The sequence below is a fragment of the Pipistrellus kuhlii genome, unplaced genomic scaffold (genome assembly GCF_014108245.1).
Source record: "Pipistrellus kuhlii isolate mPipKuh1 unplaced genomic scaffold, mPipKuh1.p scaffold_m20_p_6, whole genome shotgun sequence".
NCBI lineage: Eukaryota > Metazoa > Chordata > Mammalia > Chiroptera > Vespertilionidae > Pipistrellus > Pipistrellus kuhlii.
The window spans coordinates 53,511,932-53,532,688 of NW_023425562.1; the positions used below are offsets into that span (position 1 = coordinate 53,511,932).

A 20,757-nucleotide genomic window follows, 5' to 3' on the forward strand; every position below is an offset into this window, starting at 1 on the left:
AGTAATTGACAAAATAGTATATATTTGTTGAAGAAAATGTGGAAAAGAGAAAAACATAAAGAAGAAAGTAAGAATTACTACCTCTACTACCTAATGATAAACACTATTATCATTTTAATGTATATCATTGCTCTCTTGTCCTTTGTGCTTATGTGTATATGCTTTGCTTATGTGTTTGTTCATAAAAAAAAATGGCTCTTTGTATAATTGGTTTTATAACTTAAAAAAATATATTTTTATTGATTTCAGAGAGGAAAGAAGAGGGAGAGAGAGAAACATCAATGATTAGAAAGAATCATTGATTGGCTGCTTCCTGCATGCCCCACACTGGGGATCAAACCCAAAACCCAGGCATATGCCCTGACGGGGAATCGAATCGTGGCCACCTGGTTAGGTCTATGCTCAAACACTGAGCCATGCCTGCCGGGTGGTTTTATAACCTTTTGTTATTTAAAGTGGTGAACATTTCTCATGTCATATTTTCTCTAACAGAGATTGGCAAATTGACTTACAACCTGTTTAATAAATAAAGTTTTATTGAAATAACAGCTGTGCCCATTTGGTGTGCGGCTGCTTTCACCACTGTAACAGCAGAATTGAGTATGTGGCAGAGATTGTATGGTCTGCAAAGCCTAAAATATTTACTAAATACTTTTTTGCAGAAAAAGTTTACCAACCATTTTCATTAAAAAAAAAATATTTTATTCTTCACAGAGAAAAAGGGAGAGGGATAGAGAGCTAGAAACATTGATAAGAGAGAATCATCGACCAGCCGCCTCCTGCACACCTCCCACTGGGCATGTGCCCACAACTGAGGTACATGCCGTTGACTGGAACCAAACCCAGGACCCCTCAGTCCGCAGGCCGAAGCTCCATCAACCGAGCCAAACAGGTTTTGGCAAACCATTTTCATTTTAATGGCTAAACAATACTCCATTGTTAGAATGCTTAATAAAAATAATCACTAACATTTATTTAACAATTCTTCAATGAACATCTTTGATACATACTACTAATTATTTCCTTACAATCAATTGAGGCTTTCATTATACAGGATGCAAATGAAAGAAAATGACTTAACTTAGATACCTAGCATTTGGACCAGGAATGTGAGAAATGCAGACCCCTGTGTTTTATTTTATTTTTAATCCTCACCCAAGGATATGTTTTTATTTATTTATTTATTTATTTATTTTTATTTATTTATTTTTTTTTTTGAGAGAGAGGAGAGAAACATTGATTGGCTGCTTCCCACACTCGCCCTGACTGGGGATTGAACCTGCAACCTTTTGTTGTACGGGATGATGGTCCAACCAACTGAGCTACCTGGCCGGGGCTGCAGACCTCTGTGTTTTCAACCCAATGTCTCTGCTCCTTATATACACTTTATAGTATTTATTTATTTTTCTGGTCTAGAAGTGGAAAGTTCAAACAATATAAACATAAATATAAACAGTGGCAAGCCCAAATGTGGTATGTCTTCACCCATTCCTTCACCATTGGTCCCTCAGGGTAATCACTATATCCGCCAGTTATGGTTTGGTTTATATCCTGGGGTTAAAGAACAGGTTTTATTTTTTAAAATATATTTTATTGATTTTTTTTTTTTTTTTACAGAGAGGAAGGGAGAGAGATAGTTAGAAACATCGATGAGAGAAGAACATCCATCAGCTGCCTCCTGCACACCCCCTATCGGGGATGTGCCCACAACCAAGGTACATGCCTTTGACCGGAATCGAACCTGGGACCCTTCAGTCTGCAGACCGACACTCTATCCACTGAGCCAAACTGGTTTCGGCTAAAGAATAGTTTTTAAAGATAAAAAAATGTCTGCCTTAGTTTTTCTTAGATCTCATATTGGTCCAGTGTGAGTACATTGTCAAGAGAATTTAGAGCCAAAGGATAATAACCAAGGAAATTATGACCTGCTCCTTGGGTTGGACCAAGGCATTCTGCTGCTGTTACTAAGTTCTGTTCCTTCCCCGCCAGGTCTATCATGAGAGGCTGTGACAACATGTGCAGCTACTGCATTGTTCCCTTCACACGAGGCCGGGAGAGGAGCCGGCCTGTCGCCTCCATTCTAGAGGAAGTGAGGAAGCTTTCCGAGCAGGTGAAAAGTTCTCCAGACTTCCTTCCTGAGAGTGTGTGTATGGAAGGATGAGGACAACTTTCTAGTTTCCCAGCCTGTGCTATTTTTAAGCTGTACAAGTTTAAAGCCGTACCTGGCCAGAGAGAATACATGGGTGTGCATCTTTGGTTTGATGCCACAAATTATAGGCAGATCCACTGTCAATTTTCTTAGGAGTCAACATAAAAGACTGGAGAGAGTATGAGAGCATGAGTTTAGAATCAGATGATTAAGTATGAATTCTGACTCCACCGTTCTCTGGCTTGGTGCCCAGGCACTGGTCATTTAACTACCTTCTTTGAAACAGTTTCCCCATCTCTGAAAAAGAATAAAATAATACCTTTCTTGCCAGATTATTGGAAGGATTGCTACTGGAAGGATATGGTAGTTTAGATGTTTTTTTTTTCTTTCTTTTTTTAATATATTTTATTGTTTTTGTACAGAGAGGAAGGGAGAGAGATAGAGAGGTAGAAACATCGATGAGAGAGAGTCATCGATCATCTGCCTCTTGCACACCCCCCACTGGGGATATGCCCGCAACAAAGGTACATGCCCTTCACCGGAATCGAACCCAGGTCCCTTCAGTCCCCAAGCCGACGCTCTATCCATTGAGCCAAACCGGTTTCGGCGGTAGTTTAGATGTTTTTAAACTACCTGGCACATATTAATTTTTTACAGAATGATTTTTTGATTTGTCTATCCTATGGAAACCTCCCATATCTTTTGTTCATTTTACCACTGGGCCAGCTTGCAGAGAATAGATGAGGCTAGTGAATCAGGTCAGAGGCTAGATGGAAGATCCCACTTCCTTCCTCCTGTTGGGAGCTGATCCCTCAGCCCTTGAAGAGGTCCCTCCTCAGCCCTAGGCCCACGCCTCCCAGCTGTGCAGAATAGGACGGTAGGTGGGAAGTGGAGTTTTTCTTCTGCTGGAGAGCCTCTGTTTCCCGACTTGGTTGGTTCAGGACAAGGGAGGCTAGCCCCTCCTTCAGTTCTAAGTCAGCAGTTTGCCTTCTTTCTTACTCTCTGGCAGTGTTCTCTTTTTTTCCCCCCTTCCCCAAATTCTCAGTTTTCGTGGTTTGTTCTCTGACTGCTCACACAGGTACTGTAAGGTGTTCCCCATACACTACCTCTACAAGTGCTTCCTGGTCTGAAGTTGTCTCCTTCCTCTCCTCTCCCATCTACTCCACACTACCAAACTCACTCTCTCAAGATAGCGAAATTCTGTTTAAGTAAACTGAGGTGATGACAAAAACTCCCTAGCCTTTATTTTTTTTTTTTTAAATATATTTTATTGATTTTTGTACAGAGAGGAAGGGAGAGAGATAGAGAGTTAGAAACATCGATGAAAGAGAGTCATCGATCAGCTGCCTCTTGCACACCCCCTACCGGGGATGTGCCAGCAACCAAGGCACATGCCCTTGACCGGAATCGAACCCAGGACCCTTCAGTCCCCAAGCCGACGCTCTATCCACTGAGCCAAACCGGTTTCGGCCTCCCTAGCCTTTCTAAGGTATTAGCATATAACAAAAGGGACTTAACATTAAAGTGAACTTAGTGAACTCAAAGCTCACTAACTTGTGGAAAACCATGAATTCTGCGTTATGTTTTAAAGGATCTGTTGATCACTTATTTATTTTACTTATAGAGTGTTTTTAAAAAAATATATTTTATTGATTTTTTTACAGAGAGGAAGGGAGAGGGATAGAGAGCCAGAAACATCGATCAACTGCCTCCTGCACACCCCCAATTGGGGATGTGCCCGAAACCAATGTATGTGCCCTTGACCAGAATTGAACCTGGGACCCTTCAGTCCGCAGTCTGACGCTCTATCCGCTGAGCCAAACTGGTTTCGACGAGTGTTGTTTTTTTTAATTCACACCTGAGGATATTTTTCTTATTTATTTATTTATTTATTTATTTATTTATTTATTTATTTTTAGAGAGAGAGTGAAAGGGATGATGGGGAGAGAGGGAGAGAGAGAGACATCAATTGGTTGTCTCCCTGACATGCCCTGGCAGGGGATCAAACCTGTAACTGAGACATGTGCTCTTGACCGAGAATCGAACCCAAGACCCCTTGGTCCTTGGGCTGTTGCTCTAACCACTGAACCAAACCGTCCAGGCCTAGAGTAACTTTTTAAAAGATGTTTCTTTCATTTAGATTTTTTAGATTACAGTTACAAAGAGAATAGAATATTTCCCTTTAACAGAATGTTGTTTATTCATTCAAACAATGGTTATTGATTGAAAGGCATTTAAGTAAGCAGCCTTTTTTTAAGCCTCTTTATTATCTTTTTATCTGAAAAAAAATTAAATACACAGGAAAGAGAGAATACTGTCATGACCCCTTTCCCTAGCTAACCGTCACTTAAATTTTTAAATGTAATTTTATTAAAAAAAATTCCTCACCTGAGAATATGTTCTCATTGATTTTAGGGAGAGAGGAAGGGGAGAAAGAGAGAAAAACATCAATGTGAGAGAGAAACAGATCATTTGCCTCCTGTTTGCCACCCGAACGGGGATTGAACCTGAAACCTAGGTATTTAAGTGAGCCCTGGCCAAACCCACAGCCTTTCGATGCATGGGATGAGGCTCCAACAAACAGTCACCTGGCCAGGGCTCACTTAAATGCAGTAATGGTTACATTTTGCCATAATTGCCTTGCCTATTTTTGTTGTTGTTGATAAAGTATTTCAAAGAGTAGAATAATATTTCATTCTTAAGTTAATACATCTCTAAAAAATAAGGAAATTTTTATTACCATTAATTCTTCTAATGAGATTAACAAAATTGCTAAGTATCATCTTAATCCTAGCCCACTCATACTCAGATTTTCTTAATTGTCCTGTAACTCTTTGTATTTGATTGTTATGCCTTTTTATATGTGTGTGCATTTTACTTAGTGTTATATCCTGCTTTGTTTTAATAAACTTTTTAAAATAAAGTTTTGGAATAACTTTAAATTTATACAAAAGTTGCAAAGGTAGAGTTACCTCTAAATGTTAACATCTTATTTAACTTTGGTACATTTGTCAAAACTAAAATGTACCAAATATGGTACATTACTATTAACCAACTAACTTTAGACTTTTTTCCTGATTTTGCCACTTTCCCCACTAATGTCATTTTTCTTTTTCAGGATCCAATCCAGGATCCACATTGCTTTTAGTGTATCCTGTTTTTTAAAGTTAACATTATGACACAGCGAATTTTAATGGCATGAAGCTATCAAACTATTTTAAATTGCTCCCAAAATACTTATTTCCCGCTTTTCAGGGGCTGAAAGAAGTGACACTACTTGGTCAGAATGTTAATAGTTATCGGGACAATTCAGAGGTGCAGTTCAACAATGCCGTGTCCACCAACCTCAGCCGTGGCTTCTCCACCAACTATAAAACCAAGCAAGGGGGCCTTCGTTTTGCTCACCTTCTGGATCAGGTCTCCAGAATAGACCCTGAGATGCGGATTCGTTTTACTTCTCCCCACCCCAAGGATTTTCCTGATGAGGCAAGTGTTGGCAGTTAACTGTGCCAAACTGCTATCAGTATCCGAAGCATTTGTGTCTGGAACAGACACAACCTGGTTTGAGCAAAAGCAAAGCATTTGGGTAATTCATAAGTTCTGTTAATTAGCCTCTTAATTACTTGAAAATTAACTTTGGCAAAGGACAGAGGGGATGGTATTCCTTTCTGTAAGATTCTTTGGTGAGACTTTGATGACCTTTACTGTGTTCTGTTTGACCAGGTTCTGCAGCTGATTCATGAGAGAGACAACATCTGTAAACAGATCCACCTGCCAGCCCAGAGTGGAAGTAGCCGTGTATTGGAAGCCATGCGGAGGGGGTACAGACTTTTCAGTATCTCCTTTAGGAGCAAACAGTGTCTAAAATTCTAGCATAGTGCAGCACATAGTAACTGCTCAATAAATATTTGTTCTATGAATAGACCCAGGGACACTGTAATTTGCTGTTGTTCACTAAGAATGTATAGACTAAGGACTGGATTACTCATTTCATTTGCTTAGCATGTTTTTATTTTTTATTATTTATTAAGCACCTACCATGTGGCACACTGAGATTTTAACATTGAAGTTTTTTAGGTCTTGGAATTTAGTATAGCTCGATGTGTTCACTTACTTTGGGAATAATAAATGTTGCAGACAAAAGGCTGAAAGGAGAATGTGACAGATGGCAAGCTGTATGGAACTAGTGTTTTTGACATTGGCAAAGATTTTTAGAGATTTATTTATTTATTTGGCCCTTTCACTCCCCCCGCCCCCTTACCCCCTGCAAAAGTCAGAATTCTCAGGCAGATTTGAGTTCAGTCTTTGACAACCTCCTTTGACAACACTGTTAAGTCCTTTACAACCTCCAAATTGTTCTTGGTGACCTTGATATCCCTCTGGCCATAATCTTGGAACCAGAGGGCATATAAAATCATCTAGGTCCTTTGAAATGTTTAATCTATCTTCATTATTAGTTAAATGCAGACGGCTATTTAAAATAATTTATGTTCTTGAACTAAACATTCATAGGCCCTAAATTAGGTTACAGTAAAGTTTTGGATCATAAGGTCTTTTGGATAGTTTAACTGATTGTCCTGTCCTGTGTGGGTGAGAAGTGATTACATGTGGTAATTCATAGTGTTATCTTTTAATAACATTAATTTAAAGAAGATTCTTTTTGTTCTTTATTGCAGCTATTCAAGAGAAGCTTATGTGGAGTTAATTCATCACATCAGAGAGTCTATTCCAGGTACATTTAAAAAATGTATTCTACTGAGCACATTACAGTGACCACAGTCTCAATCAGATCAGATACAGGCAACACCTGTGGCAGTACCTGCGACACCTTTTACACTTATTTTGCTTCTCTTAATGTCTCTCTCTCGCTCTCTCTCTCTCTCTTTTTCTCTCTCTCTCTCTTTCTTAAAAGAAGCGGGAGAGAGAGAAAGAGAAAGATTGATATAAGAGAGAAACATCAATTGGTTGTCTCTTATATGCACACCAACTGGGGACCGAACCTGCAACCCAGGTATGTGCCCTGACCAGAAATCAAACCCACGACCTTTTGGTGTATGGGATAATGCTCCAACCAACTGAGTCACACCAGCTAGGGCTCTTTCTCTCTCTTATTTCTTTCTGATTTTTAATGTTTTGGTCTTGCTAGAAATACTCAGAGATGTGGATCAGTTTATGACCTCAAGGCTAAAGAGATTCATTTTCTATAGTTTTTGTGTTTCTGAGCATATGGGAGAGACCTTGTTTTTTTCTTGTTAGTTGGCAAAGTTATATATGGTCTGAATTAGTTCTGTTTTGGGGACAATTGATATCTTTAAAAATGTGTACTTAGCCGAAACCGGTTTGGCTCAGTGGTAGAGCATCGGTCTGCAGACTGAAGGGTCCCAGGTTCAATTCCGGTCAAGGGCATGTGCATTGGTTGTGGGCACATCCCCGGTTGGGGGTGTGCAGGAGGCAGCTGGTCGATGTTTCTCTCTCATCGATGTTTCTGGCTCTCTGTCCCTCTCCCTTTCTCTGTGTAAAAAATCAATAAAATATATTTTTTAAAAAATGTGTACTTAGAAATTATTCCTTTCCTATTTATCTTTATCTTTTTTTCTTCTAATAAAATTACTCTGTAATCTTTTACTTTAGATTTGGTTGATAATGTGGACATTTTGTCCAAATTTCTAATGATTGTAACTTGTATTTTGCATAAATACTTTCATTTTGATGGGACAGGATAATGTGGAAGTTCTCTGGGCTGCAGCTTTCTCATCTATAAAATGCAGTTAATACTACTCACCTCATTGGATTTTTGGGATAGTTAAATAGGTTAAGTTAAATACTAGTAGATAGGAATGTGTAGCCCTTAGTAAGTATTCAGTAAATAGTAGTCATTGTTACTATTTTAAATGAACATTGTGTTAAACTAACTTCAAAAGTGTATTTGTATGGGGCACTGCAATGTTTTTATAAAGCAGGACCAATTTGAAAATGTGGACTCCTACTGTGCTCTTAATCCCACATTTGAAGTGAAACTACCTTTTCTTTCTTTTTAAAAAAAAAATATATATTTTATTGATTTTGTACAGAGAGGAAGAGAGAGGAATAGAGAGTTAGAAACATCGATGAGAGAGAGTCATTGATCAGCTGCCTCTTGCATACCCCCTACTGGGGATATGCCTGCAACCAAGGTACATGCCCTTGACCGGAATCGAACCCGGGACCTTTCAGTCCCCAAGCTGACGCTGTATCCATTGAGCCAAACCGGTTTCAGCTGAAGTGAAACTACCTTTTCTAGTGCTGAGGGGAACGTAGCCTGAGAAGCCAGGCTCTGGCTCGGGGACACTGTAGATAGCCAGGCCCACTCCCTTCTCGCTCCCGTTGACCTAATTACACTTGCAAGTGGACTAAACAGCTCCAGGAAAGCCCTTACAATTGCTATCCCTCCTCTGTAGCTTACAAGTTCCAAAAGCCTCTCTTGAAAGTAAGCAGCTGTCCTTTGTCCTTTGTTGTGTGTCGCAGGCGTGAGCCTCAGCAGTGATTTCATTGCTGGCTTTTGTGGGGAGACAGAGGAAGATCACCTTCAGACAGTGTCTTTGCTTCGGGAAGTTCAGTACAACATGGGCTTCCTCTTTGCCTACAGCATGAGGCAGGTGAGCTCTGGGATGGGGGAGTAACTACTGTCCTGGTATGCTGCCTTTTTCTTGGTGGTAGGGATGAATTGCCTATGTTATTTCTTTCTTTCTTTTTTTTTAAAATATATATTTTATTTATATTGTACAGAGAGGAAGGGAGAGAGATAGAGAGTTAGAAACATCGATGAGAGAGAATCATCAATAAGCTGCCTCTTGCACACCCTCCACTGGGGATGTGCCCGCAACCAAGGTACATGCCCTTGATCGGAATCGAACCCGGGACCTTTCAGTCCGCCGGCCGATGCTCTATCCACTGAGCCAAACTGGTTTTGGCTGCCTATGTTATTTCTTATCCCCACAGTCACATTGGGGGTAACTTGCCTTGTGTTTGGGCTGGAGTTTGAGGAGCCTCTGTCGCCATGGGCTCAGGAAAGCTGGCTGATGAATGAATGAGCCTGTGACCTTAGTCACTGTCAACTCAGCTGCCATCAGTCAAGCTAACTCATTTATTTAAAAGCCCACTGTCTCATGTTCTGTAGGCAGTGGCTGGTGTGTATATTCATGTCTTACAGAATTATTTCAGGGATGAAGCTTCAAAGGAGCTGTTGCTTATTTTCTATGAAAATCACAAACATGCCATAGGAATTCTTTATAATGTTAGATTTGGGAAATGGGTTTTCAGTGTGTTATGGAAGCATATTCTATGGGCATTGGCATTGAATATGAGTGTACAATTTGGGATATAATTCCTGGGTTAGGGTTTAGGTTATAGAGACTTAATCAACAGCCTAAAGAAGAGAGCAAGCACTTAAGTTACTCTTCTCTCATTTAATAACTATGTGACCTTGGGAAAGGTCCTTGGTTTCTTCATTTGTGAAATGGGGATAACATTAGTACCAACGCAAGTTGTTTTGAGGATTAAATAAGATGATATGTATAAAGCACTTAAGAAAGTCTATAATAGAGTTAAGTTGTTAATGAGACAGAATCTAGTAAGCCCTGTAAGAGAATTACATTGTAGGATTCTCTACCTATTCTCCATATTTTTCTGGATTTTGTAGTTCTCTCAAAGGCAGATTGATTTGATTGACTTTGGTGTATCTATTTTTCTCTTATTCCATACTTTTGTTTAGCTCATTGGCTCTCCAACTGTATTATGGTTTAAAAAAAAATATATCTTTATTGATTTCAGAGAGGAAGGGAGAGGGAAAGAGAGATAGAAACATCAATGATGAGAGAGAATCATTGATTGGCCACCGCCTGCTCGTCCCCTACTGGGGATCAAGCCTGCAACCCAGGCATGTGCCCTTAACCTGAATCATACCTGGGACCCGTTAGTCTGCAGGCTGATGCTCTATCCACTGAGCCAAACCAGTTAGGACTGTTATGATCTGTGTGTGTGTGTGTGTGTGTGTGTGTGTGTGTGTAAAAATGCATGCATACCATGGTGTTGGATGATGTAAAGGCTTTTCAAGGATACATTTTCTTTTCTTTCTTTCTTTCTTTTTTTTTTTTTTTTAAGAATAGTTTATTGATTTTTAGAGAGAGGAAAGAAGAGGGAGAGAGAGAAACATCCATCTACTGCACACCCCCAACTGGTCATCAAGTCCGCAACCACTGTATGTTCCCTGACTAGAATTGAACTGGCAACCTTTGGTGCCTGGGATGATGCCCAACAAATTGAGCCACACTGGCTGGCCAAGGATGAATTTTCTTTTCTTTTCTTTTTTTTTAAAATTAGGTAATATATGCTCATTGTATAAAATTCAAAAGGTCAAAATCATATGTAGTGAGAAATTCTTCCTTCTTCCCAGGTTGCCTAGTTTTTTAGTTCCTTCCCTGAAGGCAACTGCTCTTAGCACTTTCTTCTGCAAACTTCTAGAGATAGTTCATGTATTTAAAACATATTTATATGAATTTTTTTGTACCCCAAAGTTCATTTGTACCTTGTTTATTTCTGTTAAGAGTATATTTTGGGGCCCTGACTGGTGTGACTCGGTTGGGAGTCATCCTGTGCACCAAAAGGTTGCCAGTTTGATTCCTGGTCAGGGCATAGGCCTGGGTTGTGGGCTTGATCCCTACTTTGGGCGCATACAGGAGGCAACTGATTGATGTTTCTATCTCACATCGTTGTCTCTCTCTCTCTCTCTCTCTCTCTCTCTCTCTCTCTCTCTCTCTCTCTCTCTCTCTCTTCCTCTCTCCCTCCCTCTTCCTTTCCTTTTTCTCTAAAAATCAATTTAAAGAATCTTTAAAAAAGTATATTTTGGAGAGCAATCATATCAGTATATATAAAATTATCTTACTATTTTTTAATAGCTGTGTAATATCCCATTGTGTAAATAATAATTTGTTTTTTTAAAAAATTATTTATTTATTTTATTTTTAAATATATTTTATTGATTTTCTTACAGAGAGGAAGGGAGAAAGATAGAGAGCTATTATAGAAACATTGATGAGAGAGAAACATCTATCAGCTGCCTCTTGCACACCCCCTACTGGGGATGTGTTTACAACCAATGTACATGCCCTTGTCCGGAATCGAACCTGGGACCTTTCAGTCCGCAGACCGAAGCTCTACGGCTGAGCCAAACCGGTTTCTGCTGTTTTTAAAAAAAATATATTTTATTGATTTTTTACAGAGAGGAAGGGAGAGAGATAGAGAGTCAGAAACAATGAGAGAGAAACATCAACCAGCTGCCTCCTGCACACCCCCTACCGGGGATGTGCCCGCAACCAATGTACATGCCCCTGACCGGAATTGAATCCGGGACCTTTCAGTCCGCAGACCAATGCTCTACCACTGAGCCAAACCAATTTCAGCTGTAAATAATAATTTGTTTTGCTATAGGCTGCTTTGCATCTTGTGACTTTATTACCATGTGACTAAGTAACTTGGAATACGTACAAATATAATATTTATTCTTAGGACATTCTATAAAAATGTTGAAAATAGTTTTGAGTCTGTAATTTTTATGTGCTAAATTTAAAATGTAGGCCTTACAAAAACAGTGATTCCACTGCATAACTACCTTTTTCTCTTAGAAGGCTCTCAGAACTAGAGAACCCTCAGGCCATGGCCTGGGTTTCCTGTATACATGTCTGTAACTTGCAGGTGGAATGAACATGGTCTCCCGCTGTGGATTCTATAGCTCCTTGGTGACCTTGCACTTTAAAATTGTTTTCATAGAAGACCCGGGCATATCACAGGCTGAAGGATGATGTCCTGGAAGAGGTAAAATTAAGGCGTTTGGAGGAACTTATCACTGTCTTCCGAGAAGAAGCCACGAAAGCCAACAAGACCTCTGTGGGTTGTACCCAGCTGGTGCTGGTGGAGGGGGTGAGACCATATGTATCTACATACCTTTTGTTTTTTGTATCCAGTATCAGTATGACTCCCTTTTGTTTAGATTTTCTTTGATTCCTTTTAACAGTTTTTATAGTTGTCAAGTATACAGATCCTGTATATGTTTTGTTAGATGTACATCTACATATTCCCTGTTTTGTTTTTTTAAGGTATTGTAATTGGCTGTTGTTTTTAATTTCAGGTGTCCGTATGTTCATTGCTATAATATAGACATAATTGAGTTTTGTATGTTTATCTGTGTCCTATGACCTTGCTGAATTCATTTAATAGGCCTAGGTGTTTTTCGGTAGTTTTCTGTGTAGATGTTCTTTTTTTTTTTTAATTTCCCAAATTTCTTTTTTTTAATTTTTAAATTATTAAATTATTATCTGTGTACATATCTTACTATCCCCACCCCTCAATTAGATGTTCTTTTTTCCTTCCTGATGTACCAGGTGAGACTCCTTGTGTGAATATGAGTGTACACTTTGGGATCTGATTCCTGGGTTAGGGTTTAGGTTATAGAGACTTAATCAACAGCCTAAAGAAGAGAGCAAGCACTTAAGTTACTCTTCTCTCATTTAATAACTATGTGACCTTGGGAAAGGTCCTTGGTTTCTTCATTTGTGAAATGGGGATAACATTAGTACCAACTCAAGTTGTTTTGAGGATTAAGTAAGTTAATAATCTCTTTTATTGTTTCCTTTCTGTATGTAGCAGTCACCAACTGATGGTCCTCGGGCCACTGGTGTCCTGTGAGGTCCAAAAGGTTGGTGACCTCTGGCTTAGAGAATTTCCTTCAGACACTCAGGCAGCCAATTCCCTGTGTTTTCATTTATCTTAGAATGTCTTGATCTCTCCATTTCTGAAGGATGGTTTTGTACTAAGTGAAAGCATTAGAGAAAAGTATGTGTGCTCCATCTTTCTGGAAGCTGTATCATATGTGTATTTTTAGAATCAAAATTACTGTCTGTCTTTAATCCTTTCTTAAAAATGTACTGAATGTCAGGAAGTTTGTGGTTTCTGTAGGCTTCTGTGGTCAAGCTTGGGGACCTTGCCATCATTTAGGGAGAGCACTAAACAGATGGGATAAGGGGTGAGTTTGGGAACCTGACCATTTGTGAAGCTGCATGCTGCAGCCAGTGGAGAGGAGGGAAAAGAGAGAGGGCCCTTTCCGTGACCTTTTCTGAGTTCTGCTTTGGGAAAGGAGACTCCTGCTCCAACCCTCAGGATATGGCAGCATCAAGGCCACCAATGCCTGGTGTTTGTGTTTGTTAGGACTCTGGTAGTGAGTAACAGTGAGAAATTTGTTCAAGTCATTCAGGCTAAGCTAAAAAGAGGTTTTTTTGTTTTTGTTTTTGTACAAAACTTTATGGAGACCAAGGGCAGGAATACTGTCATGTGTCTGGAAGGGACTCTATCTAGCCTGGGAAGCTCTTGAGGCTCAGACTTTCTTTTCTCCTTAGATCTGCTTTTCCTGCTTCTTTTTGTGTGGCAGAATAGAGCAGTCCTGTAATTCTTTTAAAAAAAATATTTTATTGATTTTTTACAGAGAGAAAGAGAGAGGGATAGAGAGTTAGAAACATCGATGATGAGAGAAACATCAACCAACTGCCTTTTGCACAACCCCCACTGGGGATGTACCCACAACCACTGTACATGCCCTTGACCAGAATCGAACCCGGGACCTTTCAGTCCGCAGACCGACGCTCTATCCACTGAGCCAAACCGGTTTTGGCATGTAATTCTTGCATTTTCATGTTATTAGCTATTCACAGACTAAAGTTTTGTCTCAGCCCCAATTCAAATTTCTAGGAGTGGGAACCTGATCGATTTGGCTTAGGTTAGGGATTTTCCAGTGATTCGGTCCAGCTGTGGCTGATGAATGGTGCTACTGAGATGGTTAATACTTCGAAAGGTGTTTGCCATGAGCACTTACATCTGCACTTACATGAAATATACACTTAATGGTCATCAACACATGGAGTCTCACTACAGTCGTTGGAGGTAGTGCTGTTATTAACCTCCTTTTATACTCGAAGAAATAGAATAATTATGATCAGCTGCCTCCTGCACTCCCCACACTGGAGATTGAGCCCACAACCTTGGCATGTGCCCTGACTGGGAAAGGAACCGTCATCTTCTGGTTCATAGGTTGATGCTGAAACACTGAGCCACACCAACCGGACTCCTTCTTGTGTCTTTGTTCACGTAAGAATACATGTACTAGTAGTCATATTTAAGGATACATGAAGTCAGAGCTTGATTTTCTAAGGGCAGATTATGTGCTCTTTGGATTATTTTAAACATTTTTATTGATTTTTTTTTTTTTGAAAGAGGAAGGGAAAGGGAGAGAGAGATAGAAATATTGATGAGAAAGAACATCTATTGGCTGCCTCTTGCATACCCCTCACCAGGGATTGATCCCGAAACCCAGGCATGTACGCTGACTGGGAATTGAACCAGCACCCTCTTGGTACATGGGTTGATGCTCAATCACTGAGCCATTCCAGCTGGGCTGGATTTTTGACCAGTTGTTTTAACCCCAGTCAAGGCATCACTCAACCTGTATAATATAAGACCCTTACAGTAATGTATTTTTGTCCTTTCCCCATATCTTTTGTGCTCTTGCTGTCATATATTTTTACTTTATATTCCAAAATATATTTATATTGTTTGAACAATTATTTTCTAAAGAAATTTTTTAAATGAGAATTTTTTTTTATATGTACCCCCCTTTTCTTAATCCCTTGTGTACATCCACGTTTGCATTTGCTATCATTTCCTTTGTCTTGAAAAACTTCCTTTAACATTTCTTGTACTGAAGATCTTTTAGTAATGAATCCTCTCATACTTTATTGGTCTGAGAAAATGTTTTTTCATCTACTTTTTAAAATATATTTTCTTTCTTTTTCCCCCCCTTCTTTGCCTCAAAAAGTGACATTTATTCAAAGGGGGGAAAAAAGAAAAAAATTGACAAGATGTCCATCCCTTGGCTCCCTCCCCTCCCCCCTCCTGCTCCTCCTCAGCCTGCCAAGGACTGAGAACCCTGGCTGGGATGAGGTAGCAGGCCAGCCCCTCTAAGATGAGGTCAGCAACATTGAGGGGCATCTCCTCAATGGAGGTGTTGTAGAAGGTCTCAATGTCTCGAAGAGTCCTCTTGTCTTCTGTCACCATGTTAATAGCCACACTCCTACGGCCAAAATGTCCACCACGACCGATTCTGTGGTATGCGTACCCACAGGGGTATGGAAAGAGTTTGGTGGGGGTACGTGTTGCACCGGAGTTTGGTGGGGATATGCACTGCACCGTGCTTAGCTGCGCCTAATTCTACGTTCTCATGAGTACGAGGGTACTCAGTGTTACGAAAATTATAGAAGGGGTACACATATGTCAAAAGTTTGGGAAACACTACACAGAGCTGTCTGGCTAGGGTCTCATTTCAGTTTTTGTCTTTTTCTTTTCTGACTGGTTCTTTTTTATGGTTTCTATCTATTTTTGCAAGTTCTTACTGATTTCATATATTCTTCCCCTAAGTTCATCAAACATCTTTATAACCAGTGTTTTGAACTCTGTATCTAATAGATTGCTTGCTTCCATTTTGTTTAGTTCTCTTTCCATGGTTTTGTCCTCTTTTTTCATTTAGGGCATGTTCCTTTGTGTCCTCATGTTGGCTCCCTCCCTGTGATTTTCTATATGTTAGTTACATCGGCTATGTCTCTCCATTGTGGCAGTGTGGCCTTATGTAGTGGGTGTCCAGTGAGGTCCAATGGTGTAGATGTCCTTGGCTGGGAGGTTGGAGCTCCAGAGGTATCTTTTGTGTGGGTTGTGTATGTTCTCCTGTTTTAGCTGAGCCTTGATTGCTGTCGGCACATCAGTGGGTCTGACTGGCTGTGACCACAGCAGATGAGCTGTAGTGAGGGGGTTGACCCCATGGAGTGGAATTAGCAGGGCTCTGGTGCCTCCTGAGTTCACCCTTTGTGTGTGTTGTTTGTGGAGCTAATTGTGTGCTGCTCTGGTCTGAAGCCAGCACACAATTAGCTCCTCATGTGTTTTGTTTCTGGGTTTCTTGGGAGGGGCTCTCAGTCTAGGCCTCCCAGGTCATTTGCTGCCTGTGCCTGGCCTGGGTCCACCTCAGAGGAGCTACAAAGTGATACGCAGTTGGTAGCTGCCTGCCCTGGGTCTAAGAATGCCTGGGTGAGGCTAGCTGTGAGCTGAGGTCGGCTGCCACTAGTGCCAGGCTTGGGTCCGCTTAACAAGAGGTAAAGTGTATATGCCAAGACCAGCCATTGTTTGGAGTTTGTGGATCTTTGAGAGATTTTAGGAAAGCCCTCAGCACTGGCTGAAGCGGGCCACTTGTGTAGGACTGCCACTAAAAGAGATTCTGCTCCAGCACATGTTGGTTGGGGTGGGGTCTCAGGGGATGAATCACCAGGGTAGGCAGTTTGATGGAGGCTCAGACGTGGCACCCTCCTCTGCCTGTGCCTGTGGGCTGTGTGTGGGGAAGGCTCAACAAAGGAATCATGGTACCTGCCAGCACTTCTGTCCGGGAGAGTGCTTTCCCTTCCGTCCTGGCTCTGAAGCTAGACAACTCAGTTCCTCCCTGTATGTCCCTGGTGCTTTTTGAGCTGCTGTCTCTTCCCTGGAGCTTAGGGTAAGTATGAGTGAGAACGGCTCTGCGTGGGCTCTTTAAGAGGATGTCTGGGTCTGCAGCAGTTCTCTGTCTCACCCAGTCGAGACCCTGCTGACTTTTTACAGCCTGATGTTGTAGGGATCTGTCCTGGCTCTGGTGCTCTGGGCTGGGGAGCCCATGTTGGACTGGGCCCTTTGCTCCTCAGGGGAACCTCCACAGCTGAGACATACCTCCTGAATCTTCAAAAAAATTTTTTTAAAAAAAATTATATTTACATTCAATATTATATTACTTTTTAGTGTACAGCATAGTTTTCTCCTGAATCTTAACTGCCACACGAGTGTGGGACTAGTCTGTTTTGCATCTCCACTCCTCTTACCAGTTTTGATGTGGCTTCTTTGTATCTTTAGTTATAGGAATTCAGCTCATCTCAAGGGTGGTGGTTTTATGATTTTCTGTAATTTTGATGTGGTTGTGGGAGGAGGCGAGCACAGTGTTTATATACCCTGTCATCTTGACCAGAACTCCATTCTGCTTCTATTGAGTGATTTTTCTGCTGATTGTAGGTCACACTTTTCTGCTCCTGTGCATATTTAGTGAGTTTTGATTAGATGTTGGACATTGCAGTGTTCACTTATGAGTGTCTGGATTTTGCATCTGGCTTTGTTCTGATAGGCAGTGGTGTTACTTACAATTCCATTGATCCTTTCAAGGCTTGTTTTTAAGCTTTGTTAGAAAAGCCTTTTTGTTATTGGGATGGTTCAGCCTCATTACTAAGTTTTGGCTCTTCTGGAGTCAGTACTACATGTCCCAAGAAATCAGTGAGGACTCTTTAGAGGTAGATCAAATGATTCCCAGGCCCATGTGAGCTCTGGGAGTTCTCAATAACTTTCTTTTGCTTGACTTCATGGAGTTTCCCTCTGTAGAGGAGCATGTAGTAGTTAATATTCAGCAAAGACTCGAGGGATCCCTTTGCACACTTCCATAGCTTTTTTCCTGCTTATCTCCCTCCTGTCTAGAACTTGTCCCACAGTTTCTAGTTAGCAGGCTTCCTGTACTCCAATCCTTCAGTCCAGAGAAAATCCCCATGCTCTGTCTTGAGATCTCCCTCCTGGCTTTGCATACTGCGTATCGCATGTGCCTTCTGGCAAAACACAGAGGTGATTGGAGGGCTCATCTCATTTGCTTTCCTCCTCTTGGGGATCACAGTCTGATGTGATCTCTGTTCAAAATCTGAAAAAAGTTATTTCATATCTTTTGTCCAGTTTTCTGATTACTCAAGGCTTGAGGATAAATTTGGTTTTTGTTACTTCTTCATGGCTGTAAGAACAAGATTTGTGTATAGTCTAGAAGTTGATTCCATCATTCTGGGTTGTTTATTCTCCTGGCCTTGTTTTCTACATGTGTGATCTCCACTGGTTTCAAGTCTACCTGTTCGTTGGGGGCATGTAACCTGGCCCAAACAACCCCTGATCATTCTGAGTGATTACTATGAAACTGGTGGGTAAAGTAAAAGTTGGTTTGCGAAGAGCATCACCCATACATTTTTGGTTTCAGGGCCATTTGAGGTCCATTCCTGCTGAAATGAGTTCTGTAATCAGACTCATTGATTGAATCACTTACTAAGATAGTGTCAGCAAAACTTTATTGAATTTCTGTTATGTGTCACGTATTGCCCTTGTTGGTGGGGCAGTAGTAAACACTTAGTCTTCAGAGATTCCTTGGTTTAGGAATGTTCTCTGAGTAAAACCCTTGGGGGGTCTGAGACATAGAAGTTGTACTCTCTGCCTTCCAAGAACTGATGACTATGACAGGTTCATACATTCTCCTCTGTTCTCTCTGCAGGTCAGTAAACGCTCTGCCACTGAGCTGTGCGGCCGGAATGATGGAAACCTTAAGGTGATATTCCCTGATGTAGAGATGGAGGATGCCACTGACTCAGGGCTCAGAGTCAGAGCTCAGCCTGGGGACTATGTGCTGGTGAAGGTAAGGTGTCCTTTTGGGCTTTTGGCTTGCCCTGTGAATGGGGTGTTGAGTTGGGTAATTACAGGGGAATGAATTTTTTTTTTTGGAGAAATTCTTTAGTAAAATAAAAATTTCTTCTCAATCTCAACAATGGAAGAGCACCTTGAATTAAATTTTAGACTCTTTCTAATGCCTTCTTGTTTTTCTTCTCTTTCTGGGAATTTGGTGAGGTTGGAGTACATGGTAGCATATAGTTTCTGGGTGCAGAGAGGCCAGGAAGTATAAGTGATTTTTAGTGGGTTGATCGTTCTCTGAAGCACCAAGAATTTAAGTAGCTTGCTCAGAGTCACACACCAGCACGTGGTAATGTAGAGATTTAAACCGAGGCAGCTCAGATCCTGAGTCCACATTATTAACTCTGTGTTTTAGGTGCTCACAACTATAAGCCTAATTTTGCCTACCCCTGTATTTATCCATATTATATAAATATACCACAAATTATTTATGCATTATACCACATGTGTCAAACACAAGGCCCGCGGGCCAAATCCGTCCCGCCAGGCCTTGCAATGTGGCCAGCACCGCGCTGTCATCACTGCACTCCGCTGCGTTTCCATCACAATGACAGTTTATGACTGTTCAGTAAACCATTCGGCCCGCGATTTAGGCTGGACTTTAGATTTTGGCCCCTTCTCTGATTGAGTTCGACACCCCTACATTATACTGTTGCTGGCCAGTTTGGTTGTTTCCAGTTTGGAGCTGTTATGAGTAGAACTAGAGGCCCGCTGCATGAAGATTGTGCAAGAATAGGCCTTCTTTCCCCTTGCTTCGCTCCCGGCCTCCCGGGAGCCTACAAGTCTTTGCTCCTGGCTGCCCGGGAGCCTACAGTCTTACTCCCAGGCGGCTGGGAGTGAAGACTTACCCACTCCAGTAGCTCCCTCTGCCCCACAGTCCCCCCCTTATAGCAGGTGTCCCGCCCTGCTGGGCTGCTCTGCACCTGTATGCAAATTAACCTGCCAACTTCGGTGGGTAAATTTGCATACTCCTGATTGGAGTTGCAGAAGTATGGTCAATTTGCATGTTTCTCTTTTATTAGTGTAGATTGCTATGATGTTCCTATACACATGTTTTAGTGCACAGACATTTTCATTTCTGTTGGGTATATGGCTTGGAATTGCTGGGTTATAGGGCTTGTATAATAGAAATAGCCAAGGGGAGAGGGAGAGACAGGAAGAGATTAACCAAAGAATTTATATGCATATATGCATAACCCTTGGACAAAGACAATAGTGTGGTGAAGGCCTGGGGTGGGGTGGGAGCTGGTGGAAGGAGGGGATGGAGGGGGAATAGAGGACATCTGTAGTACTTTAAACAATAATAATAATAATAATAAAAAACAGCCAAAGTGACTACCATTTTTAAAAAATATTCACTTGAGGATATTTTCCCATTGATTTTCAGAGAGAGTGGGAAAGAGGGAAAGACAGAGAGAAATAATGATGTGAGAGAAACACATTAATTGGTTGCCTCCTGCACAAGCCCCAACCAGGGCCTGGGCCTGGGAAGAGCCTGCAACTGAGGTACATGCCCTGGAATGGAATCCAATCTGGGACCCTTCAGTCCACAGGCCAATGCTCTGTCAACTGAGCTAAACCAGCCAGGGCATGACTGTACCGTCTTACACTTCCACCAACCGTGCATGAAAATTCCAGAGGCTTCCTATTTCCTGCTTCCATTCTTGTCCTCCTCCGGTCTGTCTGCTGCACAGAAGGCAGTGTGATCTTTCTAGATCAGATTGCTTACTCCTCTGCTTAAGCCCTCCAGTGGCTTCTCATTGGAGCCAGCATGAAATGCAAGGTGTCCAAGGCCTTATGTATAGATGTGTCCTAGCTTCCTTTGCAGCCTCTCATTCCTCCACTCTTCTTAGTCCCTCTCCTCCAGCCTTGGTAGCCTCCCTTTTGTCTCCCAACCTAGGTTACCGTCAGGGACTTGGTACATGCTGTGTTGCTTGGGAGGCCCTTGATCTTTGCCTGGCTTCATTTTCTAAAAT

The 20,757-nt window shown here is 41.3% G+C and overlaps 1 protein-coding gene across 5 annotated transcripts in view; it reads left to right on the top strand.

The window, feature by feature from the left end:
* CDK5RAP1 (CDK5 regulatory subunit associated protein 1) overlaps positions 1 to 20,757 on the top strand; it is a 30,802-nt gene that overhangs the window by 8,485 nt on the left and 1,560 nt on the right. For all 5 annotated transcript variants that reach the window (XM_036418825.2, XM_045574432.1, XM_045574430.1 and 2 more), the window contains 7 exons: positions 1,990 to 2,110; positions 5,405 to 5,635; positions 5,873 to 5,970; positions 6,826 to 6,881; positions 8,654 to 8,784; positions 11,954 to 12,103; positions 18,588 to 18,728. In XM_036418825.2, coding sequence (XP_036274718.1) covers positions 1,990 to 2,110; positions 5,405 to 5,635; positions 5,873 to 5,970; positions 6,826 to 6,881; positions 8,654 to 8,784; positions 11,954 to 12,103; positions 18,588 to 18,728 — 928 coding nt within the window. The remainder of the gene's footprint in view (positions 1 to 1,989; positions 2,111 to 5,404; positions 5,636 to 5,872; positions 5,971 to 6,825; positions 6,882 to 8,653; positions 8,785 to 11,953; positions 12,104 to 18,587; positions 18,729 to 20,757) is intronic.